This window comes from Eulemur rufifrons, chromosome 16 (assembly GCF_041146395.1).
Source record: "Eulemur rufifrons isolate Redbay chromosome 16, OSU_ERuf_1, whole genome shotgun sequence".
In the NCBI taxonomy this organism is placed as follows: domain Eukaryota; kingdom Metazoa; phylum Chordata; class Mammalia; order Primates; family Lemuridae; genus Eulemur; species Eulemur rufifrons.
This window is the reverse complement of record NC_090998.1, coordinates 62,988,006-63,015,455: the sequence shown is the minus strand read 5'-3', so window position 1 is coordinate 63,015,455 and position 27,450 is coordinate 62,988,006. Positions and strand designations below refer to the sequence as shown.

Genomic DNA, 27,450 nt, shown 5'->3' with positions numbered 1-27,450 from the left:
CTGTTTTTGTTGTTGTCTTTAAGATAGGTGTTTTGAAAATGAGCAATATGATAAATTTCCACATTTTTCATTTACCATTCAGGTGAAATCACTTGGGGATCATGAGTGGAATAGAACTCAACAAATTGGAGTACTAAGCAGCCACCCTTTTGAAAGTGACACTGAAATGTCTGATATTGATGACGATGACAGAGAAACAATTTTTAGCTCAATGGATCTTCTCTCTCCAAGTGGTCATTCTGATGCCCAGACTCTAGCCATGATGCTTCAGGAACAATTGGATGCCATCAACAAAGAAATCAGGTGACTTCAATGGTTTCAAGGGATTAGAAGACCTTGATATTGTACTAAAAATGTAATTATCAGATCAGAAGCATTAGTATTAACCTGGGAACTTGTTAGGCCTGCAGAATCTCAGACCTCACTACATACCCACTGAATCAAAATGTGCATTTTAATAAGATTCCTAGGATATCTGTATATCTCCTGTATAAAATTAGCACAGCCTTTGCAAGGAACATACATGAAGCATATACAGACTAGTAACATTAGGGAGAATAGAAAAGAATGAATAAAGACTAAATTTTTCTGCAATGAAGTTTAAAACACTTTTAAAATTAAAATTTAACATTTAAAGGGAAAGAAGGTAATAAAGTACATTCTTCAGATACATTTCATATGGCAGTGGAGGTGCCAAATAGCATGCAAAATAATGTGCATTCAGCTCCCTTAAAAGTATTTAAACACTGGAGTGAAATTAATTTCATGTTCTTTTTGTCCATTTTAAGGCCATTATATCAGAGACAGAGTATTTCATTGAACAACTATGGAGCATGTATTAGTCTCCTTGGGCTGCTATAACAAAATACCATAGACCAGTGGCTTAAACAAAAAATTGATTTCTCACAGTTTTGTAGGCTGGAAAGTTTAAGATCAAGGTTGCAGCAGGGTTGTTTCTGGTGAAGGCTCTCTTCCTGGCTCCAGGGAAAGGGAGGGATATTAATTCCAATTCTGTGAGATTAAGGCTCCACTCCTATCACCTCATTTAGCCTCAGTTATCTCCTAAAAGTCCTGCCTCCAAATACAGTCACACTGGGAGTTAACGCTTCAACATATGAATTGAAGAGAAGTGGCACAATTTAGTTCATAGCAGAGCATAATGTGAAAGCAAGATAGGGTGCTCTTCTCTACCAGTAATACTTAGATTAAAAAAAAAAAAGTAATGCCTTTAAATAATGGGATAAACTACTACTATTAATAACAAAAGTTAAATTTATATAGTAATATAGTAAATGGAAAATGCAGATTGCTAATCTTAACGCTTTTGGTTGGTTAACTATTCATTACCAGCCTCCGAGTGGAGGTATTTTCAGGCTCTTGGTACTCTTGGGAGAAAAGAATTTCAGGACCCAACACTAAAGCCAAAAAGAAGCAGCTATTATTGAAAGCAAAAGTGAAAGCTCTCTCAAGAGAGAGGGAGTGGGCAGGCTAATAAAGAGAGCTGTACCAAAAGGAAGTGGTTTTTGGTCTTAGGAAGTTTCACTAATTGAAGGGAGAAATATTCAAAACTAAGGGGTTGGTTTTTACTAAGAATTTGGGTAGTAATTACAAGAATTGGGTTCTCTGCCATTTTCATACTATATATTAATAGTTGTTTCAAAACTGACATGATGATTTCAAGGGTGGAAAATTTTAAAACCACAATGCAAATGATATTTTAATTAGCCAAAGTTCATGTAAGGTGACCTAGATAGCTGACAAGCTGGTTGAAGCTGGTTCTTGTCTGTGGCTATCAGCCCCCCTTAGTTAGACTTTAACACCTGCACCACCTTGCAAGCCCCTGCACCTGGCTCCTAGCCTAGTAGCCTAGTTAGCCTCTGCCTGAGGTTCCTTTATTTCAGTACCTGCATTCACTCTGCAAGCCCCTGCATCCACTCTCAGCCCCATCTCCTAGTCTCCCTACTGTAACTATTCACTGGTGCCTAAAACTTGCTTTTCAAGTTTGCCTGCTACAGTATTTTAAACTGAGACCCAATTCTTCTATAGATTTCTTTTCATGATTAATTAATATTCTTATATCAGTGAAGATAAACTTTTCACATATTAGTATTGAAGTTTATGGCAAATCAGACTGATCAATAAAAATCCTCTGCCATTTGGGCGAAATATGTGTGCAAATTTTCTAAGTAAGCAAAGAGGACCAAATTCATTTGCATTCTTTAAACATAAAAGGCTTAATACATCTGCAAAATATAATTTAATATTATAGCCTAACAAGTCTTTTTATTATATTTTCATTTCAAAGGCAATAAAACATGGGTGATGCGTTTGATGAATTATTTCATACTCGATATAAAAAAAATGTACTATCACCACATAGTATCCTGATAATGGATGGTTTCCATTATACAATTGAAATTGTACAAATTGACATTTCAAATAGTGAGAAATGTTGGCATTATGATTATTTCAATTTTAATTTAATATATAGTTTTTTGAATCTCAATGACAGCCAGTTTTTCTGTTATTACCTTGACTGACCCCAGTGGAAAACCCACTGTGTCAGGTGGATGTGGTTTTTTTCTAGCATCAGGGAACTATTCTTGTGTTTTCAACTGATGAACAGGACTTGACTATTTTGAACAATGCCTTTATCTGGCTTTATCTAAATCTGTTGGCCTCCTTCTAAAATGATTCAAATCTACCTAATTTCCTACTCTCATCACCCTACTGCACATTAAAATAGTTACTCATCTGGATGACAATAACAATTTCTGTCTGGTTTCTTTGTAGTATTTGAGCTCTCAACATGATCCAACCTAACACTGCACCCAGAGCAGACTTTTGTAAGGATAAATGTGCTTATGTATTCTCCCCTTTTCAAACCCTTCAGTTGCTCTTATGATAAAGATCAAAATTCTTAATATAGTCTATAATGTCCCACCTATCTCAATATTCTGTGACCATTCACCTCTCCTACACTTTTGACCCATTACACATGACTTCCAGGTCTTTGAACATTCCTTGCTCTTTCCTTTGTTGTTGCTTTTACTTTCTTCTGGAACATACTTCCCATTCCACACTCTTCCGACATTTCACCCATTTTACCCTTACTCACCAGGAACAGTTCCACCATCACTTCCCCCAGGAAAGTTGTACCATCCTTCTGTCCTTTACCATCACTAGATTGTAACTTATATAAAAGCAAGAAATGTATCTGGTTTTGCTCACTTTTATTTCTAGGTCTTAGCACTTGCTTGATATGTAAACAGTGCTCCATAGATATTTGATTACTATATATAGAAAAAATAAAGTAGAACATGAATTCTGACTGAATAACACATTTTGATGCTGTTCAGCTAGTGCTTGAATTCACTGAATAGGTTTGAAATCAAGTCTATATTCTTATGATATTTATTTTCACTAAAGATATGAACTCACCCTCCATAACAATCTGTTTCTCTTCAGAGACTCTTAGCTCTGTTACATTAGGGTAGTAATTCCCCAGTAACAATCTTAACCTAGATTAATTAAGAATGTAGATTAATATAGTAGCTGATTTGTGAAATTTTGAAATTAAATAAAATTTGATTCCATAGCAATATTCAAAAGAAATAGTCACCTTAAAAGCCATGGCAATCTGCTAACACCAACCAAAATTTATCTCTGGTTAAGATTTTTCTTCTTTCACAAACTAATTTAACCACTAAAAAGTGCATCTCTTCTGGCTTATTCACAGCTCTCTCCTTCCTTTAAACCAAGGAATCAAATTATCTCAGGCTCATTTACCACAACAATGTTCATTGAACTGTTCTTTTATAGTTAGCTACATTTTGCCTGCCTTACTTTTGTAGTCTTCATCCTTTCTTCCTTCTGTATGATTCCTGTGGGAGTCCTTGCTTGACACACTGGGAGATTCTAAACTGAATCAGTTTGGATTTTTTTTTCTCTTGCTCTCCATATTTATATTCTAAAGACCAAAGGATTTTCATTTATTCTTCCAAATAAACCTAACTTCTAGGTAGCATTTAATTTCCTGTCAGATTAAACTTCAATCTACCTCTTACCTAACTTGTTCTTCTATGTTTGGCTCTCTTTTACAATTAGTACAGTACCTATAGTTAATAACTAAAATATTTGTGTACAACAGAACTATTTTTTCTCTTACCAGAAGATTTTTCTGGAGGAGTCATTTTTTTTCCACCAAGTATTTTAAAAGTAAAAATAAAAAAATGCCTTTTTTTTTTTTAGGGGAAGATAGTTTTTCCTTTCAAATGTGTTTTAAGCATTAATGATGTTGTGCTATGTTATTGATTGAGCCTTCCTTTGGGATTCTGACTTTGGGGTAAAGTTAAAATGCATCTGTGAAAATAAAGAATCCTTATTCTTCATGTAAATGAAAGATTATAATTAAATGTGAATGTGCCACATAATGTTTTAACCAAAATGAATCTTTGTGAACACATATTGGATTAGATTTAAAGTGCATATTTTGTATTTTTTTTAATTAGAAACACAACTATCATTTATTCCAAGGACCTGTAAGGAGACTAGCTAAATACTTTTTATCTGGCCAGTGAATACATGCTACTTAAAAACTGAGAGTTACAGAGTAAAGACAGAAAAGACACAGTAGTGAGTTAATCATCAAAAAGCTGGTGAACATATAGGTGAGAAAATGTGGCTCAACTTCCGACAGCAAACAAAGACCAACAACTATCTCCTATTGCATAAATGTAGCAAATAAATGATATTCTATATAGTAAATACAGAAAAAAAAAAAACTTTGAAGTGACCACAAACTTCAAATACCATAGATCACAATAAATCTACTTAAAAACAAAATAGCCAAGCTATATCGATACACAGTTTCATTATAACAACATACAAAATGTATACAAGATTCAACTTAAATATGATCTTTATGCAACCTAGTTAAAGCTCTTTATTCTTTGTGCCTTTGTAATAATAGTTATAAATAATCACGAAGCTACTTTCTTATTTAAGGGAAAAGGATAACAGCTAGCTTTTGCCTTCTCAAAAACATCTATATCAACAGTTTTGTTTTAAAATTTTTGTTTCATTGTCTGTCATTTCTCTAGGTAGCTATACCTCCACGTTATTAAGTTGCCTGATACTCCTTAAAGGAGGCTTAGCTAAGTATATATTAATGTTAAATAAGACTCAGGGTTTTGTTTGGCTATATGAAAAGTGTGAATGACCATTTATTGAGGATCCTATCATTTAAACATTTTCATTAGGTGAGAGGGAAGATTCAATGATTTCATTGAGGTCTGGGTTTCTGAATGTCTCTTTTATTGGTACCTGAGTTCAAATGTAAGATTAGCATTAGTAGCAGAAATTAACTAGACTGCAAGGTTTTAAAAGAGTTTTAGCAAATGGCAGTCTAAGAAGAAGGTCAGGCTAAAAGTGGGCAAGGAATTATATATCATTTGAGAAAAATAATTTCCTAAATTACAACCAGAAAAATCCCTAGAATTTGCTGAAAATTATATTGCCTAGAGAAAAAAAAAAAAAAGATGAAGATATTGACATAAAATGTTCACAGCTTAGTTTTTATTGATTTATGTCAATTTTTTTTAATTACCATTACAACGGTATACAATGGATCCATATTAAATTAAATATAATGGATAAAAATTAAACTTTGTATTTCAGGCTGATTCAGGAAGAAAAAGAATCTACAGAGTTGCGTGCTGAAGAAATTGAGAATAGAGTGGCTAGCGTGAGCTTGGAAGGCCTGAATTTGGCGAGGGTCCACCCAGGTACCTCCATCACTGCCTCTGTTACAGCTTCATCATTGGCCAGTTCATCTCCCCCCAGTGGACACTCAACGCCAAAGCTCACCCCACGGAGCCCTGCCCGGGAAATGGATCGGATGGGAGTCATGACCCTGGTATGGTGATGTGTCCAGAGAATCTTCACCCCGTTAAAGTTAATGATACATTAGCTAAACTCGCTAGGTGTTTGTTCTAGTCTAAGTATTTTCTGTATATTGCACTCTCTCTTTCTTTCTTTCTTTCTTTCTTTCTTTCTTTCTTTCTTTCTTTCTTTCCTTTTTCACAACAATTCTATGGGGTAGATACAATTATGAATCCAGTTAGGAGATGAGGAAATGGTAGCCCATACAGGTGTTTTAACTTTCTCAAGGTCGCATAGGAAGTCAATGGATGAGCAGGGAACCTAACTATTACATACATTGATTCGAATATTGAGGAAATAAACTTGGACTCTGTGGGTTTTTTAACATAATAAATAACAAAATTATGTATTATCATTGCTTCAATACACCAAGACATAAATTTATAATTTTGCAATATTATATATAATTTTCATAAGAGCCATGAAAAGCAACAGCAACTAATTCCTAATTTCGTTTTAAACTTCATGCTAACATTTTCACATTTAGTCTTTAATTCTTTATTTCATTTATCTTTATATTTGAGATTAAAAGTTGGAAGCCTAAATTAGGAAGTCCCCTGAATACAACTGAGAGAAAATCAGTGCCTCATGCAAAAAATAATATAATAAAACCTCTGGAAAATATGGTTGTGATAACTACTGAATGCCACAATGTTTATTCATTTAATTCTCATGACAAAACTGAAGGTAGGAGGGCATTATCTCAATAGAGAATGGAGGTTTTGAGAGTTTGAATAGAGTGCCCATGTTCAACACAGCTAATAAGTGGAGCTGGATTTTTGCTCAAATTTGCCTAACTCAAAAGCATGCACTGTCTTTTTTTTTCTGTCATTACCTGGAAATATGTTGAAATGACAGCAGTGATGAAGATTAAAGTATTCTAAACCGTTTATGGAGGTAAAATTCTATGTTTTTGTAATGAATACACATTGTATATGTACAATTATGGGACTTCCAAGCAATTAAGCTTATATAAAGAAAAATGGTGAAATTGTTTAAAAAGGAAATAGTCTAAGGCATTGAGTCCACTGTTTTATGCTCGTTTCCAACACTTCACATTAAAAATATTTTTAAAACAGACAGAACAATGTCCAATTAGAACAATGACCAGCTAATCAGAAGTGACCCCACCTGGATACAACACAAACTTTTACCCAACGTATTAACGTATATTAATCAAATATACTGAGCTACATTGTGATCTGCGTATTTTAGAAATGTAGGAACAATCCGTCTGATTTTATCAAATAAAAATGTTATTGTTTCTGGCTCAGTTTCTGAGTATATAATATATGCTATATAATATTCATGACCAACTTACTTCCAAAGCTATAGTAAGAACTTTGGACCACAGAAAATAATTTAGTCAACATTCAAAGCAGATACTTTATTTCTATACTGCGTTTATTTCTTATATTTTTACAATATAGTATTTTGCCCTTTTAAGTATTTTTATAGACATTAGCATCATAACCTTTGATAGTACTGTTATTTTTATAATAATAAAATAATATACTTATAATTATTTAGATGTGATTTTGTGTGTGTGAAAAAGATGCCAGTGTCATGCATTTTCTTGAGCAGAAATAAATCAATGGTAAATGAACATTAATATTATTATACCATATTAGAGTAATGAAAAATATTTAGAGAATTTTTGAAAGGTAAAGAAATATTTAAATTGTTCAATATCTAAATCAGAAAAGCAAGAAATGAAATCCAGGATGTCTTTACTACCTAATATAACTCTGTCACCAAATTCATTATTTTTATAGTGCAATGGGTAGATTTTCTTTTACCTATAGAAAATACTGAAGGAAAAATAATTTTGTTGGATATAATTTATATTTGATATTCAGAGGAAGATTACAATTTTTAAGAACAGAAAATTAGAGATCAAAAAGACATTGTATTAGTTGAATTGTTTAACAATTCACAAACATTGTTTTTTTGTCCTGATAATAAAGCCTACTTGTATTTACTTTTGCCTCACAGCAAATCCATAAGCATAAGTAACATGCTATGAATAGCAATATCTAATTATTAATAGAATATTGAATGGGGTAACATCAACACTATCCCCATTAACAAAAATATAAAGCATAATGGAATAGCTTAACAACATTGTTTTACTTACATAAGAAAAATGAACAAAGATATTAAGTGAACTAGACTCATCTGGAATCATAAAAAAAATTGACTATTTTGAAAACTTCTGTAAAATAGCATTGACGAGAAAGCAGCAGCCCCAGAAACACGCTATGCTAAGGCAAGAGCTTTCGGCATTTGTGGGAGTCAGGAAGGATGTTAGGATGCCAGGAAGTTTGAGATCTCTCATGAACAGCATACTTGCCCAAAGAGGGCTGTATGGATGGGGCAAAAGGGAGAGTTTATAACTCTGCATATGTGTATTGGATCTTCATTCCCATCTATATTTTCTTGGGAGGATATAGTCCCATATTTATTTCTGTCTAACTCTGGCTTCTGGCTATGCTCACTCACTCCGTCCGTGCTTTCTATTGCCCAGGCTCCATGCCTCATAGCCAATGTGTATACTCATGGTCCATCAAGGAGACATACCCCTGAGAGGTTCTCTCTAAAGTAACTACCAGCAGGAGTGCTTCTATTATGATTAAAAGACATTTGTTTAGAAAAGGATGGAATGAGGGAAAATATTGATGGCCAAGTTGTAGATACTATTTAAACTTGTAACATGGTCCAATGGTAATCATTAATTAGTTCTGTTTTATGTTGTTTTTGTTACTGCCAATCACAGCCAAGTGATCTAAGGAAACATCGGAGAAAGGTACTGTAAATAACTTTTACATTATTACTAATTGAATATTGTTTTATTTTATGAATCCTTTGAAATAATGTTCCCTCTAGTTGAAGTATTTTATTAACATAAAAAAGAAATATTGAGATTATGTTAATGTTACTAAATTGTTTAAATACTATCAAAAGAACAAATACTTAAAAAATAAAATTATTTATGCTTTCTAGGGCAATGATTTGATTATGAGAACTAAGTATCCTGATTTTCCACTGAATATTTAAGCCACAGATGGTAGAAGTAGATATTTTAATATAAATACTTATATTTATTAATACAAAATACAAATATTATAGTATTTAATATAACTCTAAAATAAATAGAACAATGCTGATTGTTTTTAAATGTTTGCATTATTATTATTATTTAGATATGGTGAGGCCAACAAATCAGGAAAGAACCATCAAAGAAAAGACACTTTCTTCCTCACAGTTCCCTAGAGGACAGGGCACTCCAGGCCTCAGGAAAGCGCCAGGGTCAGTCAGGAGCAGAAAGAATAAGGGGAAAGCCTGGGCAGAAGCCTTGTGAAGTCTCTTGAGGAAGGGCAAGGCAAGGCAGGGTAATTACTAATAGGTTTAGGATTGATTGAATACTTTCAGCTGACTCTGGAGTATAAGGACTGTCTCTAGTTGTTTCAGCCTGGCCCTGAGGTGATTAGGGCAGGAGGATATTGCCTTCCGAAGTACAAGAGCCAGTTGGAGAAGGTGATTCAGAGTATGGGCTCTTAAGTGGTTGGTCTACATATGAAAAGTGTGTTTACAAGGGAGAGTTTGCTATCTCCAGGAATTAATTATCGCTAGAACAAGCCTCTCCAGATGCCAGAGCATCAAGAATATGGAATGAAATCTAGAGAATAGGATATAGGAAACAAAATGGACTCCCATTCTGATTCACAAAATGACATTTTATTAGATAATTGAGAACAGCAGAGCTTGCACTCATGGGATCTCAGATGGGAAAGATTTCAAAGATTTGACCTACTATACAGTGCATAAATCTATTCTTCAGCATCTTCGAGATATGGTAGTCAGCCTATATGTACATGGCTTAGATTGATGGGATTTTCTTCCTTTCCTGAGCTATTATCTATCTTCCTTAAGGTATCTTCTCCTTAACATTACCAGTTGGTTCTCAACTATCAAATCTACCAAGTATAGTGTCCTGATTTTCTTTGACTTCCTCCACTACCAGGACTATACTGGGAATCTAGAATGTAATCTGCGTAGGTGTTGTAAAAGAAGTTTGGTGGGTGTAAGAAATAAAAGGGCAAAGCAGGGCACAGTGGCTCACTCCTGTAATCCCAGCTACTCCGGAGGCTGAGGTGTGAGGATTGCTAGAGTCCTGGAGTTCAAGGGTAGCCTGGGCAACAAAGCAAGACTCCTCTCATCTCTAAAAAAAATAAAATAAAGAAATAAAAAGGTCCTATACAGAAGTGTAGCTTTAAAGACTTCAGAGACTGAAGAGGTAACTTGTAAGAAAGGTCATGGAAAGAACCACAAACTAAAAGTAGTCATGTATCAGGGTAAGGACTTACATACATGACTTTCATTTACACTTCAAAAGAACACATTAAAATAAGTATTACACTTCTATTTTATTGATGAGTGTGTTAGTTCATTTTGCATTGCTGTAGAGGAATACCTGAGACTGGGTAATTTATAAAGAAAAGAGGTTTATTTGGCTCACTGTTCTGCAGACTGTACGAGCATGGCCTCAGCATCTCTTCTGGTGAGGGCTTCAGGGGAACTTGCGATCAAGGCAGAAGGCAAAGGGGAAGCAGTCATGTCACATGGCGAGAGAGAAAGAGCGAGAGACAGGAGTAGGGACCATTCTCTTTTAAACAACCAGCTGTCCAGTGAATAGGGAGAACTCACTTATTACAGCCTGGAGGTTGGAGACGGGATAACAAATCCATTCATCAGGGATCTGCCCCCGTGATCCAAACACCTCCAACCAGGCCCCACATCCAATACAGGGGATCAAATTTCAACATGAGATTCGGAGGGGCCAAACATCCAAACCATATCAGTGAGGAAATTTAATATTAGAGCAGGTAGGTAACTAGCCTATTCATGCAATACTCCAGAGAAACCAGGATTCAAATCCACTTCCTTTCTTCCTCTTGTTTTCTTGGGGTTTTTTTTTTTTTTTTTTTTTTTTTTTTTTGTGGGAGAGATTGTTTATTTGTTTTTGTTTTGAGACAGGATCTCCTCTATTGCCTACCACCATAGCTCACTGCAACTTCAAACTCCTGGGCTCAAGTGATCCTCCTGCTTCAGCCTCTAGAGTATCTAGGACTACAGGCTCCTGTCACTATGCCTGGCTAATTTTTTATTTTTATTTCTGCAGCGATGAGGTCTTGCTTTTGCCCAGGCTTTCCATTTTGTTTATATAGTGTGTCATTCAGAGAAAACGTTTGTACATGCTGTTTTTAAGAGCTGTTATTGGCAAACAGTATAGGTTGGCTGCAGGGAGAACAGAAGGAGGTATTTTATAAGACGGTGTTTCAGGAGCAAAGTTCTGGAAGCAAAAATGGCCATGTTTATCATGGTCAGGCTTAGATCACAGAACTGTGAAAACACCAACATATATTAGAAGAGTTCAGAAAATGCTTAAGAATTTAGATGGAATGTAGGTTTAGGAAGGGTTTTCCATAGAATTGGAATAAATATGAAAGCAGTTCTTAAAAATCATTCTCCTGGTGGCTATGCTAGTTAATGGACAAAAGGAATCATATTAAAATGCCTACCTAAACTGTTAACAGTAATCTAGGCTTAGGTAACAAAAAGCCCTGACAAGCAATTTCGTTAACTTTCCTCCAATGCATAAGATCTTTTTATAGATAAACACCTTTATGCATGATAGCTTTACATACAAACATTTCCCCAGAATACAACTTTAAAATTTTTGTTGCTTTAGCCATACTAAGCACTTTCTTAATCAGAACTTTCCAAACCATGTCTTTTAGCTGTATTTTCCATGATCTTGATCTCTCTCTATATTATAATACACAATTGACATTAAAATTATGTAGCACTATTGTAAAGATTTTTCTTTTCTTACAACTCTATGTCTCTTTCTATCTCTGACAAAATTTATGGTATCCTGAGTTTTTCAGGATTCTGAACTAAATTATTCTTTAAAGAAATCACTCCCATTCCATCTTCTTCTGCTTTTCTGTGTATCTTTGCCAATTTTCCCATCAGAGTAGTGAAATGAAACAATTTGCAAAGATTCTGTTCTTACCTTTTATTATTCTCACTTTAAAAAGAAAGTTTTTTTCTTATAAAATGCAACTCATTTTTAAACACCATATAATACATTTCATTAGGCTGCTGTTTTACAACACTTTATCTAGAAAAATTATATTTTGTCAACTTCTCTTCTTATTTCCAAAATCCTGACTTAGAAGATGTCTTTGTCCTATAACCTGACTAGCTATAATGCTTTATTTTTTAGTGAGTTTGCTGAAATATGTGTTCAACATCTTTTTGTAAAGAATTTACATTCTAATATAATGAAATATATACCAGACTAGCTTTCTCATAGTTACTGAATATTGATCTTTGGTGCTTATTACTCAAACAATATTTTTGTGTAGTTGGTCCTTGATTTTTTAATTGTAGTGTCTTCACTTTTAAATGGCTGTGACAAGCACACTCCTTAGTAATGAGGATTTATATATGTAAGACTTATATGCTTCAAGTTTTGTTGCTTTTGTTCTATTTTGTACTAAAATTACTCAAATAGCCTTGCTTTAATGATGCTTCATTTATATCGATTTTAGCTGAAATTCTGAAGCAGTTCATTTGAATGTATTGTTTTTGCTTCTAGATTGCAGTGGTGGAAGAAGATGGTCGGGAGGATAAAGCAACAATTAAATGTGAAACTTCTCCTCCTCCTACCCCTAGAGCCGTCAGAATGACTCACACCCTCCCTTCTTCCTACCACAATGATGCCAGAAGGTGAGACTCTCCAGGCACACTGCACATTGAATGCTCTCTTTCCAAAAATTTTCCACTTCCTTTAATGTCGTCAAATAGACTACTTAAAAATGTATATGAAAAATTTGATTTGCACCATAACCCTCCATCAGGTATTGTCCTGCTTCCTTTCCCCTCATATCACTTGTGAAAGCACCCAATTTCCATTTGAGATCAAATTTTTATTTATTTTTTTTAAATTTGAGACAGAGTCTTGCTCTGTAACCCCAGGTAGAGTGCAGTGGCGTCACTATAGCTTACTGCACCCTCAAACTCCTGGGCTCAAGCAATCCTCCTGCCTCAGCCTCCCTAGTAGCTGGGACTACAGGCACAGACCACCACTCCCTGCTAATTTTTCTATTTTTAGTAGAGACAGGGTCTCACTGTTGCTCAGGCTGGTCCCGAAGTCCTGACCTCAAGGATCCTCCCACCTTGGCGTCCCTGAGTACTAGGATTATAGGTGTGAGCCACCACCCCTGGCCCAAATTTTTTATTTTAAAATTAACCATCTTTGTGGTCTTGTTATTAGTCAATATATATAAGGATAACTCTTCTACTTTTAGTAGATATTTCCCTCTTATACAGGGTCAGGCTAACAGAAAGACATTAGGCATAGTAACTAAAACCTACAGGGATTCTAGGGCAAGATTACAAATTTGGATTGTAGTGTAAGAGTAATTAAGGTCTGCAAAGTTCATAATTGTGCCTCATTTATCTTTAGCAGCCAGGTATGTGCACCCTATGGGTGCTGCTGCTGCCAGCAATAACTCTTCAGGCAGACAGTTCTTAGAAATGGAAAAAAAAAAAAATAGCACATTGGCCAAAACATTAAAGGAAAAGATAAATCCATATGGGGAAATATGTCATTTGTCCTAGCAACTGTTTTATCCACATCCCTAAAAGAACTGTAAATAGATTTCTATATTAATTAATGATATAAATAAATCTCATCATACAGCTTACATCATAAACTTATGTTCTCCTACTGTATTATCAATTGCAGCATTTCTAGACACATAATTGATATAACCAAATGTAATGACTTAAGGATTAATACTGTGTTTAAGAAAGAATATTTCATCTAAATAGTATGTTTTACAATAAATGCTTTTGAAAATAGAGCTTTCTTTGTTGGCAGGCATTTTTTTCTTTTTGATTATTTTTAATTATCAGTGTGGAAAAAAGGTCACTCCAACTTTAGAATATGCTCTTTCACTCTCCAAAAAAAGAGTGAATTATATAAACATACTTTATATAAATTGTGAATTATATAAACATACTTTAACATACAAAACATATAAAACACTACTGCTTTGAAGTTTAGGGTATGTGAGGTATTTAATTAGGATAAGTAAAGTGAAGTAATTCATCATAGTATTATCAATTTAATAACTGTAAAAACTGTTAGCAATATCTATTGAACTTCTCCTATTAATACAGGGTCAAATATATTGACCAGAAATTGAAGCTACACCAACTGCTTAGAAATTATTTTAGCTTATCATATATCTAAAAGAATACTTGAGAACTATAATTAAGAAATAATATATAGTGATCATTAAGGTGTATGATTTTTTTTGCTTCTAGATCCCACTCAGATGGGATCTACAATTTAATTTATATTAAATTAATTAGGCTTCAAAATTAAGAGAAGTAAAGAGGGCTAGAAGAAAATGAAGTACAACTGTAGGTTAGAATAGCAGCTTTAATTCATAGTTATATTTAATTTTTTTTACCATAGGTCATTATGTTTAAGATTAGAGTGGAATTGGAATGTTCCTAACATAAAGAAATGATAAATGCCTGAGGTAATGGATGCCCCAGTTACCCTGATTTGATTAATTCATATTGTATGTCTGCATCAAAACATCACATATACCTTATAAAGATATACAGTATATGTACCCATAATAATTAAAAAGAAAAAGAAAAAAGATTAGAAAAACAAACTCTGATAAAAAAATAGATAATGGGTCAAGTGCTAAATAACAGAAGATCATTTAACATGCAGTTAATAAACCAGTCTCTATTCATTGATTAGTCTGAGATTTTACTGAAAATAAAGGGAAAAATACCTTTTGGAACAAAAATAAATTTTTCTAGTCAAAATTTGGAGGTTCAGGCCACTGAGGCTGAAGAAACTACACTTCAATATCTTAAGAGGCAAAGTGGGAAGAAAAGAAAAAAATAACATTCAAAGTCTATTTGTTCCTCCTTTAGTACATTTATAAAGGAAAAAGTCTTGTGTACCTTGTGGATGGTGCATCAGAATGAACAGTCTGCCCTCTTTTGTGTTTTGCAGTAGTTTATCTTCCTCTCTTGAGCCAGAAAGCCTTGGGCTTGGCAGTACCAATAGTAGCCAAGACTCTCTTCACAAAGCTCCCAAGAAGAAAGGAATCAAGTCTTCAATAGGACGTTTGTTTGGTAAAAAAGAAAAAGCTCGACTTGGGCAGCTCCGTAAGTATACGTGTGTCAGACTTTCCCCTGCTACTCATTTTAGTCAATTTGAAGTGTCCATCTATCCTTCATTTCACTCCATTTCTCTTTTATTTTTTTCCTCTTACTACCTAAGAAACTTTCTATCTTAATCAGATTTGTAAGTCCAATTTAGCTGAATAATGCTTAATAAAAGTTACAGTGAAAGAATATTATACAAATTTCAGTCCTTTTATTTCTCTGTTAATAAAAATAGGTAGAATTTACTTAATGCTAACTCTTGTGATAGGCACAATTGCCCTATGAGGCAAATGTTCTTACTGTCCTTCTTATTTTATTGATGAGTAAACAATGTCTTAGTAATGTCACAGAACTAGGATATTCATCCTGGTGCCAATATTTCAAAATCAGCTTAAAACCATTGAGTACGCTACCACTTGGAGAGTGGATGTATATAAAAGCTAAGCTATGTAACTTTAAAAGCTTTTCTGTTGAAAAAATGGAAGCCTACAAAAAAACCTCAAAGGATTTTTTCAAGTTAGAATATTAATAAAACCTTTTAATATGTATGGCATAAAATGTAAAGGACGGGTTTTCTTTGTTTAAAGCTATTACAGCTTCCGCTAATAAACTCTATGGCATGTAGGTGAGGTGGGGGGAGAATAGAACAATAGGCATTGTGCTAGAATTAGTTATTGTTAGTGACTAATTGAATAAAAACGTAGAACAGCACGTTTGAAATGATCTATAACATGTTAATATTAATATTTATAAATAGATGGAGAATAGGTACATACATACTTATATAATTGAAACAAAAAGAATATATGATATTCCTGGAATGATATATACACTTGGCTTTTAGGGAGTGTCTTTCTGTTAATATATATTTATTTTTAGAGTTAAATTATTAGGAAAGGACTAAACGCTTACCTCCAATAGTTAAGTGCTGAACAGAGTGATACAAACTTCTTAGTACTTTCTTTAGTTTCTCAAATAAAGGAATAATTATTTGCAAGGAAAGCTTAACTCCAAGACTCAGTTTCCTGCCCTACCACCAAAAAAATTTCCGAGTATGATATTCATGTTTGCAAATTTATTACCACAGTATTAAAAAATGCCTTTCCTGCCTAGGCTGCCGTACAGTGGCTCCATCATACCTCGCTGCAGCCTCAAACTCCTGGGCTCAAACGATCCTCCCACCTCAGCCTCACAAAGTGTTGGGATTACAGGCGTGAGCCACTATGCCTGGCCATGCAATTCATTTTCTTTATGGTCATCTGCCAGATGGTGTTATAATTGTCTGAACTCATGACCTGCTATAATAAGCGTAATAAAAAACTAATTCCATAGTGACAAAATCAGCATCAACATTGCACCAGAATTATTTAGCAAGTACAGTTATGTATTGTTGAATGATGAGGATATGTTCTGAAAAATGCATCCTTTAGGCAATTTTGTTGTTGAGTGAACATCATAGGGCATATCTATGCAAACCTACATTGTATAGCCTACTACACACCTAGGCTATATAGTATAGCTTATTGGTCCTAGGCTACAAACCTGTATAGCATGTCACTGTACTGAATACTGTAGGCAATTATAAAACAATGGTAAGTATTTGTGTATCTAAACATAGAAAAAGTACAGTAAAAATACAGTATTATAATTTCATGGGACCACTGTCATATATGCAGTTCATCATTGATTGAAACATTGTTATGCAGCACATGACCGTTCATTTCTACTTATACAATTTGGGTGACTTTGCTGGCCTTTACCCCAAATTCTAGATTATTCCTTAATGCTCTGGAACCAATAGATACAATATAAATTCCACAAAGTATCAATTAGAAATGACTCATCTTCTGCATGGTGAAAGGATCTTGCTTTGAGTAAAGCAGTAGTTAACTTCAATTAGGAATATAATTATTACATACCATTTATGAGCCAGGCACCATGCCTAGATGCATCTTCCAGATAAGTAACAAACTAACAGACATGGAACAATTTAGTCACAATTTATGAATTCAAGTGTGTTTAAATACAAACGAAGTGGTATTGATTCATGCTGAAGGTCGAATGAAAGAAAGATGAAGCTACCGATTAAGTAGCAGATTGTAATCTTAATTTCGCTAGTTAAAACTCTCTTTTTCATACAATGACAGAGACCTCTGCTGGACAAACGGAGTAATAGAGGCCTTGCCATGTGGGTTTTGGCAAGAAATTCCTACAAACTTGTATCTCAAAGGCCAGTATAAAACAAATTATTTTGAATGAAATGTAAGACCTGGGCTAAGTGGAGATATTTGCCTTTTCAACCTAAATAACAGAGAGAGGCTATCTAAAAGAAAATATGTTTATTTGAGAACAGGACATTTTTATTAGAATACGCGTAAACTATGTGCATATTCAGGGAGGTAAAGGAAGGTTTTTAAAGGAAAAAAATGAGAACTATATAATTGTTTTGAAATAACTATCCTTGGCTATAAGATCAGTAACAAGGGTGACATGAGCCTGAGGCTGCACAGACAGTTATCAGGCAGATGTCCCTGCAGAAATATTTTTTGCGTAAATTTGTGATGGCCCTAATGCCAGGTCATGGCTTTTGTGGAGTTTTTTTTGTTTGTTTGTTATCAGGCATACAAGTATGAGACCCCTCTCTTCATGACCTTTGCCGACTCTATTTGCCAGGGTTTTCATAATATTAGCGACTCTATTTTGATTCTGACAACTTTCACACCTTCACAATCCAAATGAATAGATACCTCCAACTAGTACCATCCATAAATCTGGGCATGTGAGAATCTTTTCTTGAGTCCTGCAGCCCTGGGCCTTAGGAGGCCCCACACTTTGCAGCACCTTCCTTAAAAAATTCTAAGACCCCCCCCTCTGTTGTCTGGGAAAGCCTGGGGCTTGCTGTGCCATCTGCACAAGTCACCCCTAGCCAAGACCTGGACCCGGGGTCCAATCGCTATAAGCATTGAAATTTTCTTTGTTCTGGTTCAGACACTGGGACCAGCCCAGGAGGCAGTGCTATCTGAGCAGGTGCCTGATTCAACCAAACCACACCATGTAGGCCTGGGTCCTTGTTTCTCCCCTTCCAGGTTTTGCCTGACACTCAACCCCATGCATGCACTTGACCAGATGCCCCAGGGAATCTGGCAACTTCCATCTGTGGGGTCATTCTGGGCCAGTGGCCTGACCCTGGTTCCAAGAGGGCTGTTTGGCAAGCGGATCACTCACTCTCACTGGCTGGAATGGTCTTGTATGAAATTGGATCACTAGATTGTTGTCCCATTAATTTGGGGTGAATTGAATGTTTATACAAAAAGGGAGCTGGCAAAAAATACTTGACTGGGCCCCTCATGCCTAGGAGCTACCCTACCTCCACTCTTCCAAATCCTCAAAGACATCATAGAAGTGAGTATTCCTGAGTGATAGCCCAGAAAACTCCATGAAGGGCAAGGATGCTGGCTTGCACATGCGTTAACTACTGACAAGGTGATCACTTATTATGAAAGCAGTCTACTGAATCCTGGAACTCAAGCTCTGCAAGCCTGAGCACCTCAGGGCACCAGAAGGGTGGAGTTAATTTTGCTCTTTCTACATGGTTCCTTAATGGACCTCCTGAAGAATGAGTTACCTCTGGCTTCCAGTGTTTCTCATGTGAGGCACTCTTGCCATTTTGAGAAACACAAGCTACAGAATTCTCTACTTATTGGAGGACATTGTGAATCCTTGTCCCTGTCCAATATATACTAGTTGTACTTTGCAGTCATTATAATATCCAAAAACATGCACTCTCCCTAACACATACAAGTATTTACATTCCCCCTAGGGATTGATTGGTACCATCTCCAGTTAAAACCACTGGTGTATAGCACTGTCCAACATTAATATAATGCAGGCCACAAATATTAGCCACATATGTAGATTTTCTAGTAGCTTAGAAAAGTAAGAAAAGTAAAAAGGGACAGGCGGGATTAATTTTAATAATATATTTTATTCAACTGACTATATGAATAATATTGTCTTTTCAACAGACAATATATTAGTAAACATTATTGACATTACATAATTATTATATAATTAATAATAATGTATTACAGATCTTACTTTTTGTACTAAATTTTCAAAATCTGCTGTGTATTTCACACTTACCGCACATAAATCAGACAAGCCACATTTCAAATGGTTAATAGTCACATGTGGCTGGTGAATAAAACATCAGTATAGGGAAGCAGATATTCCTGAAGTCCACACAGCCATATTAGCCCACTAACACCTGAATAAGAACGAGAAGGACTCTCACCAGATTTATATAATCATCCATAGAGTAAAAGGTAGAGTCCATAAGCTGGTTTGGCTGAGGTCACCCTTGCCAGTTAGTTGGTCAGGTATGCGGGAAAATCAATCTGAGATAAGTGAGGCAACTGGGTCAATTCTGTGAAAAAAATGTCCTCTCAGAAATGTTTTAATGGGGCTGAAAACTGTACTTGCTGGGACTTTTGTTCCTGTTTAAGGGTTCTGTCCTGCATGTGGTGCTTAAAAATAATTTTACCTACTACGGCCTTAAATGCCATTTTCTATTTGGCATTTTCAAACAGGATGTGTTTCTAATTATCCATTAAATCCTTTGAGAATAAAAGATTAGCTTTTTAAAGCACTCAAAATATTTCTAAGCTCTTCATGCTTTTTAATTTTATTTATGAGAAAAAATTCAAATTTCTAGTTTTATTTAACTCAAAAAATACTCCTAGAGTTTTCTTTATTTTTATTCCAAGCTTTCATTACTTAAAGATGTTCTTTTTCTACTAAAATGTTGTGGTCTTGAAAAAATTTAAATCATAATTTAAATGCTCTTCTTTTATTGCTCAGAAGAATAAAAAGCCTGATTCATCCAACCACCTGGTGGTTGAAAATGTTTCATTGTTTATTGAGTAGGTCTGCCTCATCAATCTCTATGTCCCCATATGGACTGTTCAAAGAATTTTATGACTTTTAAGTGAATCATTCATTTCCATTTTCATTTCAAGAGAACATTTCTATTGTTAATTGCAGATCCTGAATAATTATTTATGAATGTGCAGTAATGCAAATATACAGATGAGAGAAATAAAATGAAAATATTCACTCACTGTACATAATGGAAAAATTCCACATTTAAAAATGTTTCCCAAGAGTACTTAAGTTGGACAGTGGATGGCTTTCCTAATATAAACAATGAAAATATTTCATAACAAAAATTACCTAAGTACCTATATTAATAAACATGTACATAATGAATAAAATAAATTTTTATCCTCAAACTCCACACCCCTGAATTAGACCTAGACAGCAATCAATGTGTTTCAATTAAAAGAGTCTTTCTTATAATTATGCAGTTTAGTAAAAGGATTTTCAGCTATGAGATTAACTTATTTGTATCAATGTTCCAGAGTTAGTAGTGTCCAGTGGTATAAATTATTTGTTAAAATAAATTATGAAAAATAGTAACACCAAAATTTGTCTCCAGTGCTTTGGTAAGATAATTTTTTCTGCTAAAGAGAAACCAACCATACCTTGGTCACATCCTGCAGATGTTAAGTAAGAAAATGTCTGTTATAATGGGAAAAGAGTAAAAGTTGTCTTCAATAGTCTTATTTATTGATAAACTGGTGAATTTTTTTGTATGTAGTCTTTGTAAAAGTTTGTATTAGCTTAAATATTCTATCTAATCTTGAACTTAGAGTTTAAATTCCTTTCATTTTATATATATATAGATAGATAGATAGATTGACTTTATATTTTTTACATATAGTAAATACCAAAGAAAAAGCAGAACACAGGGTTAAGTCCTCATTTTGCAATTACAATAGATAATTTATGAGTTAATTATGTGTTTAGGAATCCTGAATGAAATAATTGCATTGTGAAATGTGTTTGATCTACATCATATTTTTCCAAGTTTATATAAGGTATACATATTCTATATTCCAAAACCAATTAATACTGACAGTAAAGCAAGTAATTTGTGATTTGTTGGGTAAAAACTATTTTAATGAGTGTTTTTGAAAGAAAGATATAGGAGGTTTTTCAGGAATTATTATAAAGTTTAAAAAACAAAACAAGAACCTTCCCAGAACACACATCAAGGTCTGGAAGTGAGGTTTATAGTGAAGAACACAGGAGTCAGCCAGTTGAGCAGAACAAGGTTCCAGGAGCAGGATGTGAAGAGGTCTTAGAAGTCAGCAAATGCTCTCTATTTCTATGGAATAGAAAACATACACCTAGGTTTCTACTCAATGGGCTATAATTTATCCCATTATACATGAGATATTACAAATTGTTCAAGTGTTGAGCATATAAATCTCACATATCACATAGATATTCACTCTTATTTTCCATGAGAAAAGTAGGAAAATGGAGTTGAGGCTTGGGCACTGTATTTTCAAGTGTTCTCCAGTGTACAGGCTGCATTTATTATGTTGCCACTAGATACAACTGAATGGTATCCCAACAGGTACTTTTCCCTTTTTGTTTTCTCAGTTTATACTCATGCAATTTTAGGCATGTTGGGTTAGAAATATAAGGACAGTAAAAGCAAATTTGATATTAAATGGTCACTCAAAATTTTAAGAAGCTACTTTCAGAATTGTCATATGCAACATAATCTGAATAGTGACTTCTTCACAGGAGGCTTTATGGAGACTGAAGCTGCAGCTCAGGAGTCCCTGGGGTTGGGCAAACTGGGAACTCAAGCTGAGAAGGACAGAAGACTGAAGAAAAAGTAGGTTTGGAGATTTTTTTTTCCCCTTCTTTTCTAACTTGTATTTATTATTTATCACTGTTTGTAGGGAATTAAAAAGAGCACAGTTGGAAGCAAAACAATTATACTGAGGCCAGTATTTTCCTGGCATTACCTAAAACAACGTAGTTAGTGCTCATGTTTCCTGGTTAATAATGAGTTTGAAAGTGTATAAAAAATCTTCAGCCTGTAGTAGAAACAAAAAGTTTGTTCTAAGTAATCTAAGCATTTACTTAAAAACTCAAGTATATTTAAAATACTTAAATGTAGCCTCAAAAAAATGTAATCCCTTATTTGATGTTAAAATCAGTACTGAATTGGAATGATAAAAAAATGAGAGAGTATACCATCTAACCTTGTATTTCTTCTCATGACAATTATAAGTATCTACTCTTTAAAATGGAGTAAAGGAGAAACATTTCCCTGACTGATTGAATATAAGTTTATTTTAGACTCTCAACAGATTGTTTTGCATCTGTCAGGAAACTGATAGTGTATCCTTTCATTCACATATAATACGGGACATTTAAATGACTTGCAAAATTGGCAAATTTTGAGTCTAAGCAGCTGTTGGAAAGCAAGTAGGTACATAAATAACATATTTTAAAAATACATAGTAACATTTTCATTGACAAAATAGCACCCTTAGAACATGTTCTTTAAAAGCAAAATACTTCTCTTTATTTGAGAATCTATTGGTTGGTTATTCTTTTTCTTCCCTCTCAAATAGGTATTACATTGTGTTCATGATATTCACGTTTTCCTTCTTTCCTATGAAAGAATATTCATTGCTCTAGTCATCATTTTGTAACAGATATGCTCTTATGGTTATAGTACACAGGCTAATCAATTTACTTCGTTTTTGCCTTCTCACTTGCTTTGCAGATGTTTACTAAAAATGAAATAAGTACATTTTGTTGCAGAACAGCTCACCGATCTAATTGTTCATTAGTTTGTTAGTTATTAAAATTACATATATATCCAAATTCAGTAGAAATACTGTCCAGAAAAATGACCTTGAGAATATTATCTCTTGAATACAATTAGATGCTCAGTCATATTCAATAATAAATATTTTTTCTTTAGTTACTCATCACTCAAAAATATATTTAAATATTATCATAATCTGTTTGAAATATCTTGATTTTGTTTGTCTCTATCAAGGTATTCTGTGTTCAATTTTGTGACTATTTATTGAAAAAACATTCTTCTAAAAATATTCTCCTTTGATAAATTATTTAAAAATTTGTTTTGTCTATTTCAACTCTAAAGAAATATGAATAATCAAAACCCAACCTGGCTAATGGATATGGTTTGTTTCCCTTAAAACTTAATTCTCATTTCTTCTACAAAGAAATATTTACAAAGAATGGCAATCTGATCGGCTTTTGCAATTGTATATAAGGCTGGTAATTGAGGCAGAACACCACATAGTTCATTAGTTGTTTCTGGGACAAAGTTAAATATACTTTTTAACAGCTACTAAATTTAAACATTCCAATTACACAATGATTTAAAATAATATTTTTAAAGATAAGCTATTATTATCTTTATACAGTTGGATTGATTTGATATTAATTTTAAAGAATTATTTCTCAACTTCTAAGTACCCTCACAGTGAAAAACAGATTTTAGTTCTGTACTTAGTTTGACATCTGACCATGCTTGACTTTATGTTTTATTTTGCAATATTTTGGCAAGATATACTTGTAAAATGTATTAAATGGAATCTTTTATTTAATATTAGGAAGAATATTAAGAATACCTTATAGGATAATAATGACTAACATTTTCCAGTACAATTATTTCCTAGAGAATAATAGTATTTGAGTTCAAATGGATCCAACAAAACAAGTCAGAGTTCATTAATGAAAGTACAAAAGTGTTTCTCATATTATTAGTTATCCCATAGCAAGAACCCTTTGAGCATAAATATGCAACCAGGGTTCATGACACTTTTATGAATAATTGCTAACATTTTTTCAGGATTTGCATGACACTCTCATCAGAGTGTCTTCATGCAATGAATTTTATTAGATAGACAAGATAAATTACTTTTAAATTGCATGGTTTCACAATTTATTTATATCAAATTTTATGTTGCTGGTAATTATCTTTAAACATTGTCAGCTTGTTCTTGAATTTTCTCAAGTGTTTTAAAATTTCTTTTAAACAATACCAATTTTCTTTTTTTAAGAGATACCATATACTCTTTAGTGCACTTCAATGAATTACACTCTTCTGTGTTCAAATTTCATGTTTACCAGTCTTCTTTCAATATTAAAAAGTTTTAAGTACATTTTATTTAAAAAAACAAAAACCAAAAATGGAGCAGCCTCTTTCAAAATATTGAATACTATACGTTGTACATGCAAAGTTGTAATTACTGTGGTTTCCTATCAGTTGTTTCTACATTCTATCCACTGACTCAGCAAAATGATATTTCTAGGACATAGTGTTTAACTTAGACTTATGTTTACTATCCCAAAGTGCACAGCAGAGATTTATTAGTCTCTGTGGGAATAAGCACAGCTAGAGAAAATCTTATTTTCAATTTTGCTAGTATAGCAGCAATTTAGAATTGACAGTCTATGACTTTAAATTTAATTGGGAGAAATCTCTAGAGAAGTTAATTATGGTACATTTTTAAAAAGCCATATGGGGGAGATACTTTCAGAGAGCTTCATTTGAGAAATTCCAAATTCTTGCAAAGTTCAGAAATTTGTAATGTTGGCAGTCCCAAACAAAGGTCTAAATTGAGATATATTTATCATCCAACAAACTTAACATACATAGGTTGGAACAGCTTATAGGATCTGTGCCCCTACCTTAATTCTATGTTTTCTTTGCTTCCTGGGGTAGTCATTTGTTTTGCTTATATTTCTAACTATTGTCTCATGAGGATAAATAGGAAATCAACAATACTGGATCTGCAAAGCACTCACTAGTCAAGAAAATCCTGCCCATCTTTACCTTGGGGGACATTAACACACAGGAGCTGTTCTTTCGTCAGAACCACATCTAACAAAGGCCTAATGTCAATCTGTTATTGTTCTACCTGATTTGCCTTCACTATGCTGCATCTTTGCTTTAGTTTCCTTTAAAGCATCAATTCCATGTTTCTCCAGTAAGTTTATATAGAGTACAGTCAATACCTACAGCAACTGTATCAAACTAAAACTCATCTAGTAATTCTCTGAATACTTCACATTGATTTCTTTGCTCTTCCCCTTAAACTTTAACCAGTTTTTCTATACCCTCCTGGTATAGCTCTCCTAATCTTTAAAAGTTGAATCACTTATTCTCAACGAAAGTTTCCATGTTATTATTGTATTTCTTCATAGTTTTCTCAATCTGGGCTCCCTCTGGGGGTGCCATGATTTTCTGAGATTTTATTCATCATCTTCTGTTTGATTTCACTGGACTCCAGGCACCTTTTCTTATTTAACAAAAATAAACATCTTCCCCTTTTCTGATACTCATGTTAAGAGCAACTAGATCTGAGAATTTCACCTCTTTTCTTTCATACCTGCCATACTTATCTTTAAGAACATTATTTCCCATTCTTGGCCCTCCAGCCTATGTTTTAAGCTAAGACCTAAAAGCTACTTGCCCAGGATGGCCAATTAAAGCTAACCACAGAAATAAACAATTTAAAAAGCCCTGCATGGAATAATAGAAGTTACTGAAAGACCAAAATCCTACATGGGCTGGACCAACAAAAACTTCATTTTCAAATGAGGTTCAACTCCCCAAATTTTACTTAGAGTCTATATTTGAGTATTTGAGTCCCAATAAATAGAACCTCTCTGCTCTCTTCCTTGCCTAAGTTTAGAATTTATTTGTTTACAAAGGAGTCAGGCAATTAGAAATCTAAATGTCAGCCTTAATGCCAAGAAAGCTAGTTAAACATGGCTTAGGTATTTGGGAAAAAAAAAACCCTGAACCTGCAAATAAATTTGCCAGAGGCAGGAAGAGTTAGGTAGTCACAGATTTTCAAGATGTGCAGGTATAAGCCCCACATCTCTTGAAAAATAGCATTTACACTGTTATAATTTGATATAATATGTTACTATAGAATTAAGAGCTATAAACTCATAAGAAAAGAAATAAAATTTTATATCATTACAATTCTTGCCTGAAGAAGAATTTTTGACACATCAGTGTTAATAGTATTTTTATTAATATCTCATTAGATTTCTTACTTTTTTCCCTCTGGAATATATTTACCTTCCAGTTTTTCCTATCTCTAGAAATGTGATGATAGGGTAAGTGGCAAACTCACTGAGTCATTAGCGACCAGAAAACATATTTTAAACCTAAAATTAGTTGATAAATGCCCAAAGCATGGAACTATTGGTTTAAAATAATTTTCCCTCAGCACTTTGAAATTATTTCTCTTCTTGTTTCTATTTACATCTAATATACAGTGATTGTTATTCCTTTGTATATAACATGTAGTAACATGTAGGATTTCTTTTTCCTCTCTATTTCGGAAAGTTTTAAGATTTTTTTTTTTATCTTTGGGGTTCAGAAATGCCATAATGAGTCCATTCAAAATTTTTTTGTGTTTCATTTTTTTTTACCGTATACTTTCAGTCTGAAGACTTGTTAGAATGAACTAACATGTGTTACCCTAAAGGATTCACATTTCTAGACTCAACTTTGATTCCAAGAAGCCTATTTTTACAGAGATTTCTAGGATTAAAGATGAGGCTGTCTGTTTCAACAGCAATTCATCTGTATAGCTCTCAAGACAGTCCTGAATACACAATGAACATATCAAAATTGATAAAATATTCATTGAATGGTTATTTACCTCCAGAAATATAAATGATGAAATCTTTAGCTTAATTGTTTATCTGGTAATGTTTTTCTCCTGTCTTTTTAACACTCTATAATTTTTTAGTAAAACATATATACATGCTGAAATCTTCTGTATCTTGTAACTTAAATTGAAAGATATCATACAAATATTAATACACTGACAAATTTATCATTTTCAACTGTTACAGTATAGATAATATATTACTATATAGTAGAATTTTCTTTTCTTTTTTTTTTTTTTTTTTTTTTGAGACAGAGTGTCGCTTTGTTGCCCAGGCTAGAGTGAGTGCCGTGGCGTCAGCCTAGCTCACAGCAACCTCAAACGCCTGGGCTTAAGCAATCCTACTGCCTCAGCCTCCCGAGTAGCTGGGACTACAGGCATGCGCCACCATGCCCGGCTAATTTTTTTTTTTTCTATATATATTTTAGTTGGCCAGATAATTTCTTTCTATTTTTAGTAGAGACGAGGTCTCGCTTATTGCTCAGGCTGGTCTTGAACTCCTGACCTCGAGCGATCCACCCGCCTCGGCCTCCCAGAGTGCTAGGATTACAGGCGTGAGCCACCACGCCCGGCCTATAGTAGAATTTTCTATGTGTCCTGAATAGATAACACTGCTAAATGAACATGGATTTCATAT

At 33.9% G+C, this 27,450-nt stretch overlaps 1 protein-coding gene across 10 annotated transcripts in view; it reads left to right on the top strand.

Moving 5' to 3' along the window:
- The window catches only part of PPFIA2 (PTPRF interacting protein alpha 2), a 432,283-nt gene that overhangs the window by 349,744 nt on the left and 55,089 nt on the right, over positions 1-27,450 (top strand). For 9 of the 10 annotated variants that reach the window (XM_069491029.1, XM_069491033.1, XM_069491031.1 and 6 more), the window contains 6 exons: positions 83-303; positions 5,680-5,917; positions 8,720-8,749; positions 12,611-12,741; positions 15,062-15,216; positions 21,874-21,967. In XM_069491029.1, coding sequence (XP_069347130.1) covers positions 83-303; positions 5,680-5,917; positions 8,720-8,749; positions 12,611-12,741; positions 15,062-15,216; positions 21,874-21,967 — 869 coding nt within the window. The remainder of the gene's footprint in view (positions 1-82; positions 304-5,679; positions 5,918-8,719; positions 8,750-12,610; positions 12,742-15,061; positions 15,217-21,873; positions 21,968-27,450) is intronic. The other variant, XM_069491038.1, reaches the window with a different exon arrangement.